General features: G+C 41.7%; 1 protein-coding gene across 3 annotated transcripts in view; it reads left to right on the top strand.

Moving 5' to 3' along the window:
* XRCC6 (X-ray repair cross complementing 6) overlaps positions 1 to 17,671 on the top strand; it is a 229,176-nt gene that overhangs the window by 27,293 nt on the left and 184,212 nt on the right. For all 3 annotated transcript variants that reach the window (XM_077452527.1, XM_077452525.1, XM_077452526.1), the window contains exons 3-4: positions 3,299 to 3,408; positions 11,813 to 11,951. In XM_077452527.1, coding sequence (XP_077308653.1) covers positions 3,299 to 3,408; positions 11,813 to 11,951 — 249 coding nt within the window. The remainder of the gene's footprint in view (positions 1 to 3,298; positions 3,409 to 11,812; positions 11,952 to 17,671) is intronic.

Here is a 17,671-nt window from a genome sequence, read left to right as displayed (position 1 = left end):
ATCATACCGCCAGGGAGGTTAATGGGGGTTCCACTCCTTGTGACCTTGTATAGCACCCCTCAGGACAACTTTAATGTAGCAAGACCAAAAAGAGTCCTGGTTCCTAGGGTCAGCCTCAAAAGAACATTACAGGCAAAACCTGTTTCTTCTATGCGAGGCCCGCATACCATCCTGGAGCCGTAGTGACTGGATGATCTGGATGTGGAGGCTTTTTAAATCCAGCCATGGATCCCTCCTGGAGCTCCGCAGAGCACATCTTCAACTCGTCTTTCTCTCCCTCTCTCCCTCTCTCCCTCTCTCCCTCTCTCCCTCTCTCCCTCTCTCCCTCCCTCTCCCCTCTCTCTCTCCTCTCTCCCTCTCCTCTCCCCTCCCTCTCCTCTCCTCTCCTCCCTCTCCTCCTCCCTCTCCCCTCTCTCTCTCCTCCCCTCTCTCTCTCCTCCCTCTCCTCTTCCCCCCTCTCTCTCTCCTCCCTCTCTCTCTCCCTCCCTCTCTCTTCCCTCCCTCTCTCTCTCCTCCCTCTCTCTCTCCTCTCTCTCTCTCTCTCTCTCTCTCTCTCTCTCTCTCTCTCTCTCTCTCTCTCTCTCTCTCTCTCCCCTCTCTCTCCCCTCTCTCCTCCCATCTCTCTCCCCCCCTCTCTCCTCCCCTCTCTCTCCCCCTCTCTCTCTCCCTCTCTCTCTCTCCCCTCTCTTCCCCTCTCTCTCTCCCCCCTCTCTCTCTCCCCTCTCTCCCTCCCCTTCTCTCTCTCCCCTCTCTCTCTCCCCCTCTCTCTCTCCACCCTCTCTCTCTCCCCCCTCTCTCTCTCCTCCCTCTCTCTCTTCCTCCTCTCTCTCTCCTCCCTCTCTCTCTCTCTCTCTCTCTCTCTCTCTCTCTCTCTCTCTCTCCTCCCTCTCTCTCTCTCTCTCTCCTTCTCTCTCTCTCTCCCTCCTTCTCTCTCTCTCTCTCTCCTCCTTCTCTCTCTCTCTCTCTCCTCCTTCTCTCTCTCTCTCCTCCTTCTCTCTCTCTCTCCTCCTTCTCTCTCTCTCTCCTCCTTCTCTCTCTCTCTCCTCCTTCTCTCTCTCTCTCTCCTCCTTCCCTCTCTCTCCCTCTCTCTCCTCCTTCCCTCTCTCTCCCTCTCTCTCCTCCTTCCCTCTCTCTCCCTCTCTCTCCTCCTTCCCTCTCTCTCCCTCTCTCTCTCTCTCTCTCTCTCTCTCTCTCTCTCTCTCTCTCTCTCTCTCTCTCTCTCTCTCTCTCTCTCTCTCTCTCTCTCTCTCTCTCTCTCTCTCTCTCTCTCTCCTAGGGAAGAAAATTCACTACATTCTCTGGATGTAGTGAGAGCAGTCAAAATCTATTTGGAGGCGACTGCTCAGATTCAGAAAACTGATGTTTTATTTGTGTCGCCTGAAGGTCCTAAAATTATTCAAGCTTATGGTTTGAAGAGGAAAGTTCCACCTCTTCTTCTTCAAATCAAAGCGCACTCCACCAGGGCTGTTAGTGCTTCATGGGCAGTGCATGACCAGGCCTCCATGGCTCAAATCTGCAAAGCCGCAACTTATAAGTAAATACTGTGGCACTGTGTCCCGTGATTTATTTTATTTTTTTCAAATACTTTTTAATAAATTTTAATTGCACACAAACACTATATAATACCTAATGTTTTGATAAAATATAAAAGATGTTACACCAAGTAAATAGATATATACCGTATATACTCGAGTATAGATCGACTCGAATTATAAGCCGAGGCCCCTAATTTACCACAAAAAAACTGGGAAAACTTATTGACTCGTGTATAAGCCGAGGGTGAGACATGCAGCAGCTACTGTTACAGCTTAAAAGAGTGGAAAAGAGGGTCAACAATGCCCATCTGCAGCTGTATACCTCCCTGTGTCCATCCCTGTGTCCTGTGCATGCCTCCGTGTGCCAATCTGCAGCCTCTTTGTCCTTCTGCAGCCTCTGTGTGCCATTTTGCACCGATCTGCATGTATAAAAAACATACGGCGGCCATGCCAGGATTCAAAAGCCGCACCTCTCCTCCTCGGCTGTGACAGACGGCGGCCATTCCACTGTTCAAAAGCCGCGCCTCCGTCTGTGATAGGCGGAACACTCAATTTCCCAGCAGTCAGTGTTCCGCCTATCACGGACATCCTCTCATCCTCGTCCTTAGTATGAGGATGAGCGGATGTCCGTGATAGGCGGACCACTGACTTCTGGGAAATTGAGTGTTCCGCCTATCACAGACAGGGAGGCGCGGCTTTTGAATAGTGGAAGGGCCGCCGTCTGTCTGCACGACACGCTGATCGGGTAGGCAGACGGCCGGGTGACTCGAGTATAAGCCGAGGGGGGCACTTTCAGCCCTAAAAAAAAGGGGCTGAAAATCTCGGCTTATACTGTATATACGGTAAGCCAAATTACGGTACCTAAAAATCTTCATTGGTGACACTTTTAAACACCTTTTACAGGTTGCCAGTTTTTAGCGTCACGCAGAGGTCTGGTGCTAGAATTATTGCTCTCACTATAATGTTCACGATGATGCCTCACGTGCGTTTAGTGCGAACACCGTTAACGTATGCATTTGCCTTTTGTGTGCAAGCACAGTAGGACGGGGTTGCTTTAAAATTTTATTTTTTATAATTTTTTTTATTTTTTTTAAGGAATGTAAACCTCCCTTCTGACAGCAATAGGCAGGGACAGATACTCTTTATGGAGAGATCTGTGGTCTATTAGATCCCAGATGTCTCCCCTGCCCTTACAAGCACCTGATCACATCAAGATCGGTGTGATCAGATGGTTTACCAATTTAAAAAAGGCTACATCCGGGAAACCCGAAGTGACGCAACTGCTCATCACTTCTGGTTTCCTATACAGTAGAGATATTCGGGGACCTTCTGGTCCCCGATTTTTGAATCTCCATGGCCAGTGGTGAAATCAATGGCTGCGATCCCATGCTCCCCGGTGAGATGGGAGATCCCGGGAAGGCGGCAGGGAAGGGGAGGACCCCTTCCCCACCGCCTGTGGAAGCAATCCAATGGCTAATTAGTGGCTAGGCTCACTTATACAAAAAAAGTGAATCTCGGGCTGAAAACATAGATACCAGGTTAATGCCTGTAGCTGCAGCCATCATCCTGAAAAGAAAACACTGCCACAGGATCTAACAATTGGTAAACTGCAATAGTTAACGTTTTTTGGGTTTAATATTATGAATTGTGGTAAAATGTTGGTGCCAAAATAATGATCTGCTAACTCATATTTATGTACTGAACATATTAATGTTTTAAGCTTCTTTAATCTACTAATCTTTTGTTTTTATATATCCATTTAGACTTTCACTTTGCTGGTAGAGACAGTATAATCTTCCTGGTTGATGCCTCAAAGTCAATGTTTGATGCTCTGAGTGATGAAGACCTTCCTCCTTTTGAAATAGCACTACAGGTAATATATTTATTTTGAGTTGCCTATTACTATAATGTAATCACTTATACTGTCAATAGAGAAACAGAGGCCGCCAATACTACCTCCTTCTTTTGAAAATGCTAGTTTCCTAGCTGTCATGTGGCTTTATTACTTTGGTTCCTTGACCAGGACTAAGTATGCAGATAAGGACTTAAGACTTTTGTTCAGCTTTCCTGGAGCATACAATTGTTCAGGTCAGTGAATCTGAAAGTACTAATGCTAAGTTATTTGTATTTTGTTTAACTACTTCCCACCCGGCCTATAGTAATATGATGGTCGAGTGTGAGTGCTGCCAGCAGATGTCATGACGTCCTACCAGGATCACAGGCCGCACTGCAGCATCATCTGACAAATCGGTGTACCGGGCTGCTTCAGGTACCGTGTGATCGCTGTGACCAATCACAGCAGATCACATGGCAATTGTATACATTGAAAATGAAATTGTAATGCCGTGTACACGCGACCGGACTTTCGTCTGACTTCCGTCGAATCAGACTTGTCTACACACAATCACACCAAAGTCCAACGGATTCAACTGTGATGACGTACGACTGGACTAGAATAAGGAAGTTCATAGCCAGTAGCCAATAGCTGCCCTAGTGTCGGTTTTCATCCATCGGACTAGCATACAGACAAACTGATTTTTCGACCGGACTCGAGTCCGTCGGAAAGATTTGAAACATGTTCTAAATCTAAAGTCCGGCTGATTTTTCAACAGAAAAGGTCCAATGAAGCCCACGCATGGTCGCATTGTCTGACGGATTCGTTCCATCGGACCTTTGCTGTCAAAGTCTGGCCGTGTGTATACGGAATAATATAAAAAGTAAAAAAATTTATTTTTATTTGTTTACATGCTGTCACTGACTGACGTCTCTGATCACCAGTTATGATTATGCAGTACTGCACTGGTAATGGTATAAAACAAAACTGGTCCAAAAAGATCCGTACACTCACTCTTCAAGTACCACCACTGCGCCAAAAGTAACCTAAATGTGCAACAGCTGCTACTTTAAATTAAATAAATATTAATAAGCATTTACAATGTAAACTAAATTAAATAGCACTAAACAATATAAATAAACTCAGTGAGAGGTGATGGTGATTAACGCTAAAACATAAACAACTAATAAAGCTTGTGCAAAAATTGTCCATACATGAGACTGGATAGTCTCAGACAAGGAAAGCTGAATATATCTTGATGTGAAATCTTCAAGACTTTCACCACACCTCGTGCACTCAGTGTTTCCACTCCCCTTTGGTTAAAAACTCACCCTATAGCGATGCCTTGCACTCTCATGTGCGGCAAAACAGCATCAACCCTAGCAGGGTTAAATATCATATATAACGAAAAATGCAGCGCTAGAAAAACGTATAAATGTGAATGACTAAAATAAGTGACTCATTCGCCCAATAGGGTTACTAGTGAGAAAAGCTAATATATGACAGCATGCACAATGTATGTCATGCTTCAAATTTCAAAAATACTTGAATAAAAAAAAAAAAAAACATTTTATATGAAAAATAACAAATAGTGGCAATTAGTCTTTAAACCAATGACTCTAAAGTGTCCAACAATGAGAATAGTAGACAAAATAAATTCTGATGTTCCGTTGACCCGAACTGTAGGGAGCTTTGAAACATTAACCGGGTATTCACAGAAAGAGGTAGGTACAAATACCATACAGCAAATGTGTCATACAGGCTTAGGCTCCAAAAGCCTCAAGGGACTCGTACACGCTGAATTGTGGATCACCTCCGGAACGGCTGTTACCCTCTCTGCTGTCCAACTTCTCAGTCAGTTCACCAGGATACGAAACTCTGCAGGCTTCGACGGACCTCCAATAGTCTCCAAATAATTTAGTCCAAAATAGCTCCAGAGGGACTCACCGTGTAAGGGAAAGCATGAACACAATGCGTCGCATAGTGAAGTTCAACCATTAAAGGTTTATTTATAAAAAAATATATAATACATAAAAATCTAAAAAATATCACGTGATCAGATTAATAAACTAATAAAAGAAAAGCAATATAGGGAGAAGGAAACGCTAGCCCTACGCGTTTCGACCACAACGTCGTCTACTGGGGCATTATTAACCCAAAGAATGCAGTGATTTCTCTTCCATAGAGCAGGGATTTGGGGGGAAAAAAGGAAGGCAGAACAATATCTTGGGTTAAATGAAAACCTGAGACCACCTTCGTTAGAAAACTAGGATGAGGGCGTAACACCACTCTATCCTTGTGCATTATCAGATACGGTTCTTTGAAAGAGAGGGCCGCTAATTCTGATACTCTTCTGGGAGAAGAAATGGCCACCAGAAAAATGTATTGTCAACAGAACGAAGGGAATTTGATGTATCGGTTCAAAAGGCTGCTTCTGTAAAGCTGACAAAACCAATTTCAAATCCCAGGGGTTCAGAGGCACCCTAACTGGAGGATTAAGGCGCGTTACCCCTTGTATAAAGCTTCGGATCAAAGAATGGGGGAGGGGTTATATGGGGGATTGAACTTACTGTCTAGGGTGTGCCAGTGTCCAATCACCTAGTGATACCCTATAACCCATCAGTAATTTACTGAGTCTCTGTGTCCTGTGATGCACCTCAAAAGAAAATGATTTTTACAGGTAAGCTGTTATAAAAATCCTATTTTTAACCACTTCCCGCCCGCCGGCCATCATATGACGTCCTTGACTTTGTGCGGGGATATCTGAATGATGCCTGCAGCTATAGGCATCATTCAGATATCCGCATTTTCAGCCGGCGATTCCCTACACCATAAGGATGATCATAGCGGCTGTTCTGTCGCTTGATCATTCTTACAGGAGGCGAGAGGGGACCTCCCACACCCTCCGGTGCTTCTACTGACTCAACGCTACGATCAAAGCTAGAATCGTTTTTTATTTTTTTTATTTCAGGCTTCCCAGTCTAGAAGTGAGATGTGGGGTCTTATTGACCCTATATCTCACTGTAAAGAGGACCTGTCATGCCATATTACTATTACAAGGGATGTTTACATTCCTTGTAATAGGAATAAAAGTGATCAAAAAAATGTATTCTTGGGGGGGCATGGGAAGGCATCAAACTAAAATAAAGTAAAATGAACAATAACATTTTTTTTTTTTTTTTAAAGCGCCTCTATCCCTGTGTGCTCGCATGCAGAAGCGAACGCATACGCAAGTCCTGTCCACATATGAAAAAGGTGTTCAAACCACACATGTGAGGTATCGCTGTGAACGTTAGAGCGAGAGCAATATTTTTGGCCCTAGACCTCCTCTGTAACTCAAAACATGTAACCAGTAAAAAATTTTAAAGCGTTGCCTATGGGGATTTTTAAGTAGCGAAGTTTGGCACCATTCCACGAGTGTGTACAATTTTGAAGGGGGACATGTTGGATATCTCTGTACTCTTTGTAACTTCTCTTTCATATTATGCAAAAACATTGGGCTAACTTTACTGTTTGGTGCTTTAAAAAAAAAAACAGTTTTTCTTTCCAAAAAAAATAGTTCGAAAAATTCCTGCGCAAATACCGTATGAAAAGTTGCAACGACCGCCATTGTATTCTCTAGGGTCTTTGCTATAAAATAATATATATATATATATATATATATATATATATATAATTATTTTATGTTTCTAGGTTCTGTGTAATTTTCTAGCAAATAAATGATGATTTTTACATGTAGGAGAGAAATGTCAGAATTGTCCTGGGTGCTTCAGAAGGGCTGATGGCGCTCCCTGCATGTTGGGCCTCCGTATGTGGCCACGCTGTGTAAAAGTCTCACACCTATGGTATCTCCATACTCTGAGTAATAGCAGAATGTGTTTTGGGGTGTAATTTGTGTTATACATATGCTGTGTGTGAGAATAACCTGATACTATGACAATTTTGTGGAGGAAAAAAAATAAAAAGGAAAAATCTTGGTTTTGCAAAGAATTGTGGGAAAAAATGACAACTTCAAAAAACTCGCTATGCCTCTTACTAAATACATTTGGGGGTATTTGTAATTTTCTGGCATGTTAGGGTCTCAAGAAATGATATGGGCAGTCAGTACTTCAGGTGTGATCAATTTTCAGATATCGGTACCATAGCTTGTGGACTCTATAACTTTCACAAAGACCAAATGATATACACCAATTTGTACTTATTTTTACCAAAGATCTGTAGTAGTATAAATTTTGGCCAAAACTTATGGAGAAAAATTACTAATTTGCAAAATTTTATAACGGAAACCAAGAAAAATGCATTTTTTATTTATTTTATTTTTTTTTACAGATTTTTCCGTCTTCCTTTTTTTTTTTTTTCTTTTTTCTTTTATAGCATGAAAAACCCAGCGGTGCGTAAATACCACCAAAAGAAAGCTCTATTTGTATGGGGAAAAAAAACAAAAAATTCGTATAGGTACAGTGGTGCATCACTGAGTAATTGTCATTCAAAATGTGATCGCACCGAAAGCTGGAAATTGGTCTGGTTATTCAGGAGGTTTAAGTGCCCAGTGGTCAAGTGGTTAAAGGAAGCCGCCCCCCGAATGCCACCCTTCCTCATGTGAACGAGTATAGGGTACATTGTTGTTTAGTCCGTGTCCATGTTCATGACCTCATGGACCATAGCACACCAACCTTTTCTGTTCTTCACTGCCTCCAGTAGCTTGCTTATTTTCATGTTCATGGTTTCGATGATGCTATCTATCCATCTTGTTTTCTGTCTTCCTCTTCTCCTTTTTCCTTCCATGTTTCCCAGCATCAAAGTTATTTCCAAGGAGTCCTGTCTTCACGTTAGGTGGCCAAAGTATTTGAGTTTCAGCTTCCGGATCTGTCCTTCTAGGGAATTTTCAGGGCTGATTTCCTTTAGCATTGACTGGCTTTATCGTCTTGCCATCCGAGGGACTTTTAAGAGTCTTCTCCAACACCATAGTTCAAAAGCATAAATTCTTCGATGTTCAGCCTTCCTTATGGTCCAACTTTCACAGTCATAGGTTACTACGGGAAATACCATAGCGATGACTGTACGGCACTTTGTCAGTAGGGTGATGTCTCTGCTTTTTATAATATTGTCATGTTTGCCATTGCTTTCGTACACTGCGCTACACCTGCGAATCAGTTTAAAAGCAGCCCGGAACAGATATGTCCATATATACACTGTGATTTTTAGTAATGAGGGATTTTGCTGTACCAGGCAGAGTGCATTTGGTATCACTCCACCTATGACAGGAGCTGGTGCTATACAGGAAGCATTTGCTTATGCAGCTCTGCTCCACAGCTGCTTGCTTCCTCTACCGCTGGCTTCATTTACAACACTAATGCTCTAGCATGGCGGGTAGACAACCTACAATCTGGGCTTGCCAACCCACCATCCCAGAGCAGGTGGTCGTGGGCCACATGTGGCCCCCCTGGGCCACTGGTTGGGCACCCCTAACCTATATGAAACTTTTGTCTGTCTTTTTTTTTTTTTTTTCCACACAAATAGAGTTTTCGTTTGGTATTTAACCACTTGAGATCCGCGCTATAGCCGAATGACGGCTACAGCGCGGATCTCCTTTTCTGGGACTACGTCTATTGACGTAGTCCCGTGTAAGAGCGGCCTGCACGCCCCTGAGGGGCGCGCGCGGCGCGCTCTGTGATCGGCGAGTCTATGAGACTCGCCTGATCACCGATCCGTGCAAGGGGTCGATCCCGACCCCTTATCACGTGATCAGCTGTCAGCCAATGACAGCTGATCATGTGATATAACGGAGCCGGTAATCGGCTAGTATTCCTCCTCGCGCTGTCAGCGCGAGGAGGGAAAAAAAAAGCTGGTCACCGGCGGCCGTGATCGGGACATCAGTCCCGATCACGGCCAGCCCTGCTAGTGCCCACCTGCCCCCTGCCAGTGCCCACCTGCCCCCTGCCAGTGCCACATTAATAAAAAGTAAGGCCCCTCCGTCAGTGCCACCCAGCAGTGCCCACAATCTGCCTCAACAAAGGTGCTGCACCCCAGTGCCACATATCCGTGCCCATCAGTGTCATCTACCAGTTTCCAGCAGTGCCACCTATCAGTGCCCATCAGTCCCATCTATCAGTGGTACCTATCAGTGCCCATCCGTGCCACCCATCCGTGCCACCTTATCTGTGCCCATCGGTGCAGCCTTATCTGTGCCTATTAGTGCCGCCTTAACTCTGCCCATCAGTGCCCACCAGTGCAGCCTATCAGTGCCGCCTCATCAGCGCACTTCAATGAAGGAGAAAAATGACCCGTTTGCAAAATTTTATAACAAACTATTAAACATGATTTTTTTTTTTTTTTGCATCTTTTTTTGTTTAGCAAAAAATAAAACTCCGAGCTGTAATTAAATACCACCAAAAGAAAGCTCTATTTGTGGGAAAAAAATGATAAAAATTTCATTTGGGTACAGTGTTGTATGCCCGCGCAATTGTCATTCAAAGTGCATCAGCGCTGAAAGCTGAAAATTGGTCTGGGACTGAGGGGGGGTTTAAGTGCCCAGTAAGCAAGTGGTTAATCACCGCTGGCTTTTTAATTTTTTGCGCTATAAAAGATATAATACTGAAAATTCTCTTTTAAAAATTGCATTTTTCTTCATTTGTTACTAATTTGCAAAATGTTATAATTTTTCTTCATATATTTTGGCCAAAATTTATACCGCTACATATATTTGGTAAAAATAACCCAAATCTGTGTATATTATTTGGTCTTTGTGAAAGTTATAGAGTCCACAAGCTATGGTGCCAATCTCTGAAAATTGATCACACCTGAAGTACTGATGGCCTATATCATTTCTTGAGACTCTAAAAAGCCAGGAAAGTAAAATACCCCCAAAATGACCCCTTTTTGGATAGTAGACATTCCAAGGTATTTAGTAAGAGGCATAGTAAGTTTTTTGACGTTGTAATTTTTTCCCACAATTCTTTGCAAAATCAAGATTTTCCCATTTTTATATATATATATATATATATATATATATATATTTATTATATAACGTTGTCCATTTACATAATATTTCTAACACATAGCATGTACATACCAAAAATTGTGCCTTTAGTCCAGCCATTGCATTCTGGAGAACTGCCCCCTCACGGAGGAAGACCGTGTAGGAAGATCAGCTTTTTTTGATTTTAGCAGGTAAAAATGGGGGGCGGGGAGAAGGAAGACCCGTTGGAGCTGCAACGGGGGACATTTTTCTTTAATAAGGGACTTGTCAAAAACCGTTTCTTGGGTTGTGTTTTTTTTTAACACTTCACTGTTTTTTGGGGTGAATGGATAGGGGTACAATGTATCATATACTCATTCACATGAGGGGTGGCAGGATCCGGGGGCTCTTCTTAAAGGGCGTCTCCAGATTCCAATAAGCCCCCTGCCTCAGATCCCCACAACCACCTGCTAGGTTTGTGGGGAAGAGGCCCTTGTCCCCATCAACATGGGTCAGCAAGGCTCTGCCTCCAGCCCCAAAGGACCCATCCTCCCATGTTGAGGGCATGCGGCCCGGTATGGTTCAGGAGAGGGGCGGCGCTCGCCTGTCCCCTCCCTTTCCTGACCTGCCAGGCTATATGCTTGGATCAGGGTCTAGTATGCATTTTGGGGAGGACCCCAGGTCATTTTTCTTTAAAATTTTGGCGTGGTGGGTTCCCCTCCAAATCCATATCGGACCTGAAATTGCAGCAATTTTTTATTTTTACATTCAGCTGTTAACAACCAGCAATGTACAGTGGGTTTTAAAGAAAACTCCATGCAAAAACGCATTAAAAACAAGGGTTTAAAAACTCAAAGCACTCTGCAAAACGTGCCTGAAAAACACATGAAGCTCAGCCCGCTTAGATGTGAACCTAGACTAAAAAGTGCGGGTTTCCAAAAAACAAACTTTCATACTCGCCTGGATGCAGCAGCCATGCCTAACTGGTTCTGTACCAAGAACTGAGCAATCAAAGACTGCTGATTGTGCTCAGAGTGGACCCAAGAACCGAGCAGAGCGGTGAGTATCAATCACCAGCTCTATGCTCTGTCCCTCCAGTGCTCACTGAAGTGCCAGATTATGGGGAAGGCAGGAGCAACCAGCTCAGGCTCTCAGCGTGCTGTTGAAAGGCTGAGCCAGCTGCCGGTCACGCTTGTGATCCACTGGAGATGTATGTGCAAACAAGCTTTGGCCATACTTCTCTTTTAAGAATTTGTTCATGTGAGTGACTGCTATGGGATCTTGTAGCTGGAGTTTTTATAGTGAAGGGAAGTGTTTTGGGAGTTTTTGTTGGCTTATGTGACTTTTTGGGAATTGCTGTGCGGAGTAACGGGGGGACCGATATAAAAGATTACTTTTTACAAAATCTTTTGCAATGTACTGCCATTGTATCAATACTACATTGCATTGTTTTGTGATCAATTATTTTTTTTCTTTTCATTTAAGTGTATTCGTAGTGTTTACACCAGCAAGATCATCAGCAGTGACCGTGATCTTTTATCTGTGGTGTTTTTTGGTACCAGGGAAAGCAAAAATTCCGACCCTTTTAAGCATATACATGTTCTGCATGATCTGGATACACCAGGTAAGAACTGATTTGTGCAGCTCAGCTTAGGGCACACAGTGTAAATGCAAAAATCTTGCTAGTTCAAAATACCAAGAATTTGTTAAACAGGTATCTGGTGTATTTATTATACCTGCTGAAAAAAAAATATATGCAGTGATGAGTGGCTTTTATAAAGTCATATTAATGAAACCTTAAACTGGTGATTACCTGTGAATGATCAGCCTTGGACGCAGACTGTGTGTTCAAGGCCAACCATTTGCAGATAATTACTCCATGAGTGATTACATGTTAGCAGCTGATATTAGCTGAAGAAGCTCCCAGTCTCCTATTGCTTTCAATGGGGTTTCTGCCCGCAGCTAATCGCTGATAATCCCACTAGGTCTCCAGCATGTAATTGCTTGGATATAAGAGTAAACACGTAATATATTAATTATGCACACAAGAAAATCCCCCCCATGGTGTACTTTAAAGGCATGCTAAGTTACAATTAAAGTGTATTGAGAGTATTACATAAGAAAAGTATTTATTAATAGTTAAACATAGTAGCTAAAATAAGCATATGAATATAGAATGTATAATCAGTTCATAACATTGTCACCATATTCTGAAAAGACACATTTGATCCTCTTGCACCAATGCGTCTCTGAGTAGAGTTTTCTCCTTTATGGGTGTGTATTGAAGAGGAAAATATATCTATAATATAGTTGGAAAACAACAAAGGTCTGGCAGTATAAGATTACATTGAAGATAACAGTTGTGAAATGAATTAAAGAGTACACTTGCATATGTTTTATGGTGACAGGGTAGATTTAACATTCCATCATATTACGTTTAAAAACAAGAAGGATACATATATCAGTGGGAGCTGTTTGTTGACTCTTTACTTGAATAGTATGAGCATCAGAAGAGGGCTTTTTTTTTTTTTTTTTTAGACTATATGGTATATCATTCTTGGGTATACTACACCAACCAAGGCAGAAGGAGAGGTTCTATTTTAGAAGGGGCGATAATTTTTTTTATAAAAAAATAAATAAATTTTTTTTTTTATAATAATATATATAATTATTAATATATATTATTTTTTATTTTTTTTATATAACCTCTCCTTCTGCCTTGGTTGGGTGTCATTGACAATATTCAGGTATGTGACAATATTTTAAATAATAATGAGAGGACGAATATACAAAATAACCACACAAATACATTTTTTGTCCTTGACCATTAGTATACCCCAGAATGATTTATGGCTTTTTATTACAGGATCTCTCCACTTTCAGCCCCAGCGAGTCCTCCTGGCCACTCCCTTTCTGTGGGGGTATAAATACCATAGTCTCAAAAAAAAAAAAAAAAAAAAATCTTATGATGCTCATACTATTGAAGTAAAGAGTCAACAAACACAGCATGTAATATGATGGAATGTTAAATCTACCCATATATATGTCTCTCTCTCTCTCTCTCTCTCTCTCTCTCTCTCTCTCTCTCTCTCTCTCTCTCTCTCTCTCTCTCTCTCTCTCTCTCTCTCTCTCTCTCTCTCTCTCCCTCTCCCTCTCTCTCTCTCTCCCTCTCTCCCTCTCTCCCTCTCTCCCTCTCTCCCTCTCTCCCTCTCTCCCTCTCTCCCTCTCTCCCTCTCTCCCTCTCTCCCTCTCTCCCTCTCTCCCTCTCTCCCTCTCTCCCTCTCTCCCTCTCCTTTAATTATATCATGTACATTTAGGAAAGAATCCAGGCCTTTCTTAAAGCAATCAAAGGAGCTGGCCAGAACCACCTCTGGAGGGAGTCTATTCCACATTTTCACAGCTTACTGTGAAGAAACGTAAAAGAGTGCCCCCTTGTATTGACCGTAAAGTGAATAACTCAACACCAAGTTCACTATATGGACCCCTTTTATATTTATACATGGTGATCTCTCTTAATCTCCTTTTCTCAAGAGTGAATAAATTCCGTTCCTCTAATATTTCCTCATAGCCAAGCTTCTCCATGCCTCTTATTAGTTTGGTTGCCCTTCTCTGCACTTTTTCCAGTTCTTTGATATCCTTTTTGAGAACTGGTGCCAAAAACTGAACTGCATATTCCAGATGAGGTCTTACTAATGATTTGTACAGGGGCAAAATGATATCCATCTCTCTCTCTGGAGTCCATACCATACCCCTCAATACAAGAAAGGACTTTGCTCGCTTTGGAAAACACAGCTTAGCATTGCATGCTATTATTGAGCTTATGATCTACCAAAACCCCCACATCCTTCTCCACCATTGATTCCCCCAGTTGTACTCTCCCTAGTATGTATGATGCATGCATATTCTTAGCCCACAATGCATAACTTTACACTTATCAACATTAAACCTCATCTGCCACACCCAATTAGTGCATTGAGGTTGGCTTGTAAATTTGAGACCTCCTGTAAAGATGTTATTCCACTGCATAATTTATTGTCACCTGCAAAGACAGAAATGTTACTTTAAATCCCAGACCCTATATCATTTATAAAGATATTAAAATGTAAGGGTCACAGCACTGAACCTTGGGGTACACCACTGATAACCTTAGACCATTCAGAGTGAGAATCATTAACCACTATCTGAATTCTGTCTTTTAGCCAGTTTTCTATCCATTTACAAACTGATATTTCCAAGCCTGTGGACTGTACCTTACACACGAGCCCAATTTTTCCAGCAAGAACCAGTCTATGTGGTCTTTTATTAAACTCTTCAGTATCTTCCCGACTATATAAGTTAAACGGGTCTATAGTTAGTTACTTGGTAAAGATGTTGTTCCCTTTTTAAATATAGGCACCACATTGGCCACAGGTACCTGTGCATTGCTTTTTAAGTGCCCAGCTGTGGGTCGGGAGTGCGGCACCGGCGGCACGCTCCCGACCCGGTCCTGTGCTCCGTGGCCGCGGGACCAGTGGACCCGATCGCCGCTGGTGTCCCACGATCGGGTCACAGAGCTAAAGAACGAGGAGAGGTCTGTGTAAACAAACCTTTACCCGTGCTTCCCTGTGTGGCTGTCACCGATCGTCTCTTCCCTTTTTATAGGGAAGGACGATCAGTGACATCACATGCCAGGCCACGCCCCCTACAAAAAACACACATAACTTCATACATAACACCTACACTGCCCCCTAGTGGTTAACTCCTTCACTGCTAGTGTCATTTACACAGGAATCAATGCATTTAAATAGCACTGATTGCTGTATAAATGACAAGGGTTCCATAAATGTGTCAAAAATGTCCGATGTGTCTGCCATAATGTCGCAGTCACAATAAAAACTGCTGATCGCCACTATTACTAGTAAAAAATTTTTTTTTATAAAAATGCTATAAAACTGTCCCCTATTTTGTAAACGCTGTAAGTTTTGCGCAAACCAATCAATAATCGCTAATTGCAATTTTTTTTTACTAAAAATATGTAGAAGAATATGTATCGGCCTATACTGAGGAAAAAAAAGTTTTTTTTATATATATATTTTTTGGGGATATTTATTATAGCAAAAAGTAAAAAATATAGCATTTTTTTTCAAAATTGTCACTCTATTTTTGTTTTATAGCGCAAAAAATAAAAACCGCAGAGGTGATCAAATACCACCAAAAGAAAGCTCTATTTGTGGGGAAAAAAAAGGACGCCAATTTTTGGTTTGGGAGCCACGTCGCACGCCGTGCAATTGTCAGTTAAAGCGACGCAGTGCCGAATCGCAAAAAGGGGCTTGGTCCTTTGGCTGCAAATTGGTCCGTGGCTTAAGTGGTTAAACACACGAATACTGTAGGTGTGAAAGGGTCCATAGTGTTTCCTTTACAGTAAACTGCAGCACATAGATGTGAGCCAGCCACATTGGAAGGAATAGAATTTCTACTTGATGTGCGTTTTCCTGCAGCAAAACAAACACATTTTTAGATAAGAACTTGAGATCTAAGTAAAGTAGGGATATGGCACTGTAGCTTGCACAATTGGCTGGGTACTTATGTGGTTTAGGCTAATCGTAATGTTGGCTCTAAGGGATCCTGTTTATAATTTGAATTGCTCAAGGAGTGACCGAGTTGGAAGTATGAATAAAACGGGGCACCAGAGTTTTCTGAAAAGCTTTTCTTTTAACAAAAGGGCATTAGCCATCAGGGCTTTGTTTGAATTAAAGACTAAGTTCACCAAACATATAAATATGGGAGTTCTTTTAACCACTTGACCGCTGGGAACTTAAACACCCTTAATAACCAGACCAATTTTCAGCTTTCGGTGCTTTCAAATTTTGAATGACAATTACTCAGTCATGCAACACTGGACCTATATGAAATTTTTGTCCTTTTTTCACACAAATGGAGCTTTCTTTTGGTGGTATTTAATCACTGCTCATTTTTTTATTTTTTGTGCTATAAAAGAAAAAAATACAGAAAATTCTGTAAAAAAAAAAAAAAATGAATTTTTCTTTGTTTCTGTTATAAAATTTAGCAGATTAGTAATTTTTTCTTCATAAATTTTGGCCAAACTTTATACTACTACATATCTTTGGTAAAAATAAGTACAAATTGGTGGATATTATTTGGTCCACAAGCTATGGTGCCAATATCTGAAAATTGATCACACCTGAAGTACTGACGGCCTATTTCAATTCTTGAGACCCTAACATGCCAGAAAAGTACAAATACCCCCCCAAATGACCCCTTTTTGGAAAGGAGACATTCCAAGGTATTTAGTAAGAGGCATGATGAGTTTTTTGAAGTTGTCATTTTTTCCCACAATTCTTTGCAAAATCAAGATTTTTTTTTACTTTTTTTTTTTTTTCACAAAATTGTCATATTATCAGTTTATTTCTCACACACAGCATATGCATACCACAAATTACACCCCAAAACACATTCTGCTATTACTCCCGAGTACAGCGATACCACATGTGTGAGACTTTTACACAGTGTGGCCACATACAGAGGCCCAACATGCAGGGAGCGCCATCAGGCTTTCTGGAGCACCCAGGACAATTCTGACATTTCTCTCCTACATGTAAAAATCATCATTTTATTTGCTAGAAAATTACATAGAATCCCAAAAAATTATATATGTTTTTTTTTAGCAAACACCTGGAGAATACAATGGTGGTCATTGCAAATTTTTATCTCACACGGTATTTTTGTGGTTAAAAAAATAAATAAAAAAAAAACACAGTAAAGTTAGCCCAATTTTTGCATAATGTGAAAGATGAAGTTACGCTGAGTAAATAGATACCTAACATGTCACTCTTCAAAATTGCACACGCTCGTGGAATAGCACCAAACGTCTCTACTTAAAAATCCCCATAGGCGACGATTACATTTTTTTTTACTGGTTATATGTTTTGAGTTAGAGGAGGTCTAGGGCTAGAATTATTGCTCTCGCTCTAACGTTCGCAGCAATACCTCACATGTGTGGTTTGAACACCGTTTTCATATGTGGGCGGGACTTAAGTATGCGTTCGCTTCTGCATGCGAGCACATGGGGACAGGGGCGCTTTAAAAAAAAAATGTTTTATTGTTCATTTTACTTTATTTTAGTTTGACATTTTTTTTCCCCCAAAAATAAATTTTTTGATCACTTTTATTCCTATTACAAGGAATGTAAACATCCCTTGTAATAGGAATATGGCATGACAGGTCCTCTTTACAGTGAGATATGGGGTCAATAAGACCCCGCATCTCACCTCTAAGCTGGGAAGTCTGGAAAAAAAAAAAAAAAAAAAAGATTCTGGCTTTGATCGTATTGGCTAGTCGGTAGAA

The sequence above is a fragment of the Lithobates pipiens genome, unplaced genomic scaffold, assembly GCF_037356315.1.
Source record: "Lithobates pipiens isolate NorthernLeopardFrog02 unplaced genomic scaffold, aLitPip1_a1.2 Scaffold_23, whole genome shotgun sequence".
Classification (NCBI taxonomy): domain Eukaryota; kingdom Metazoa; phylum Chordata; class Amphibia; order Anura; family Ranidae; genus Lithobates; species Lithobates pipiens.
Note: the sequence above shows the minus strand (reverse complement) of the source record. Positions and strands in the feature narration are given on the sequence as shown.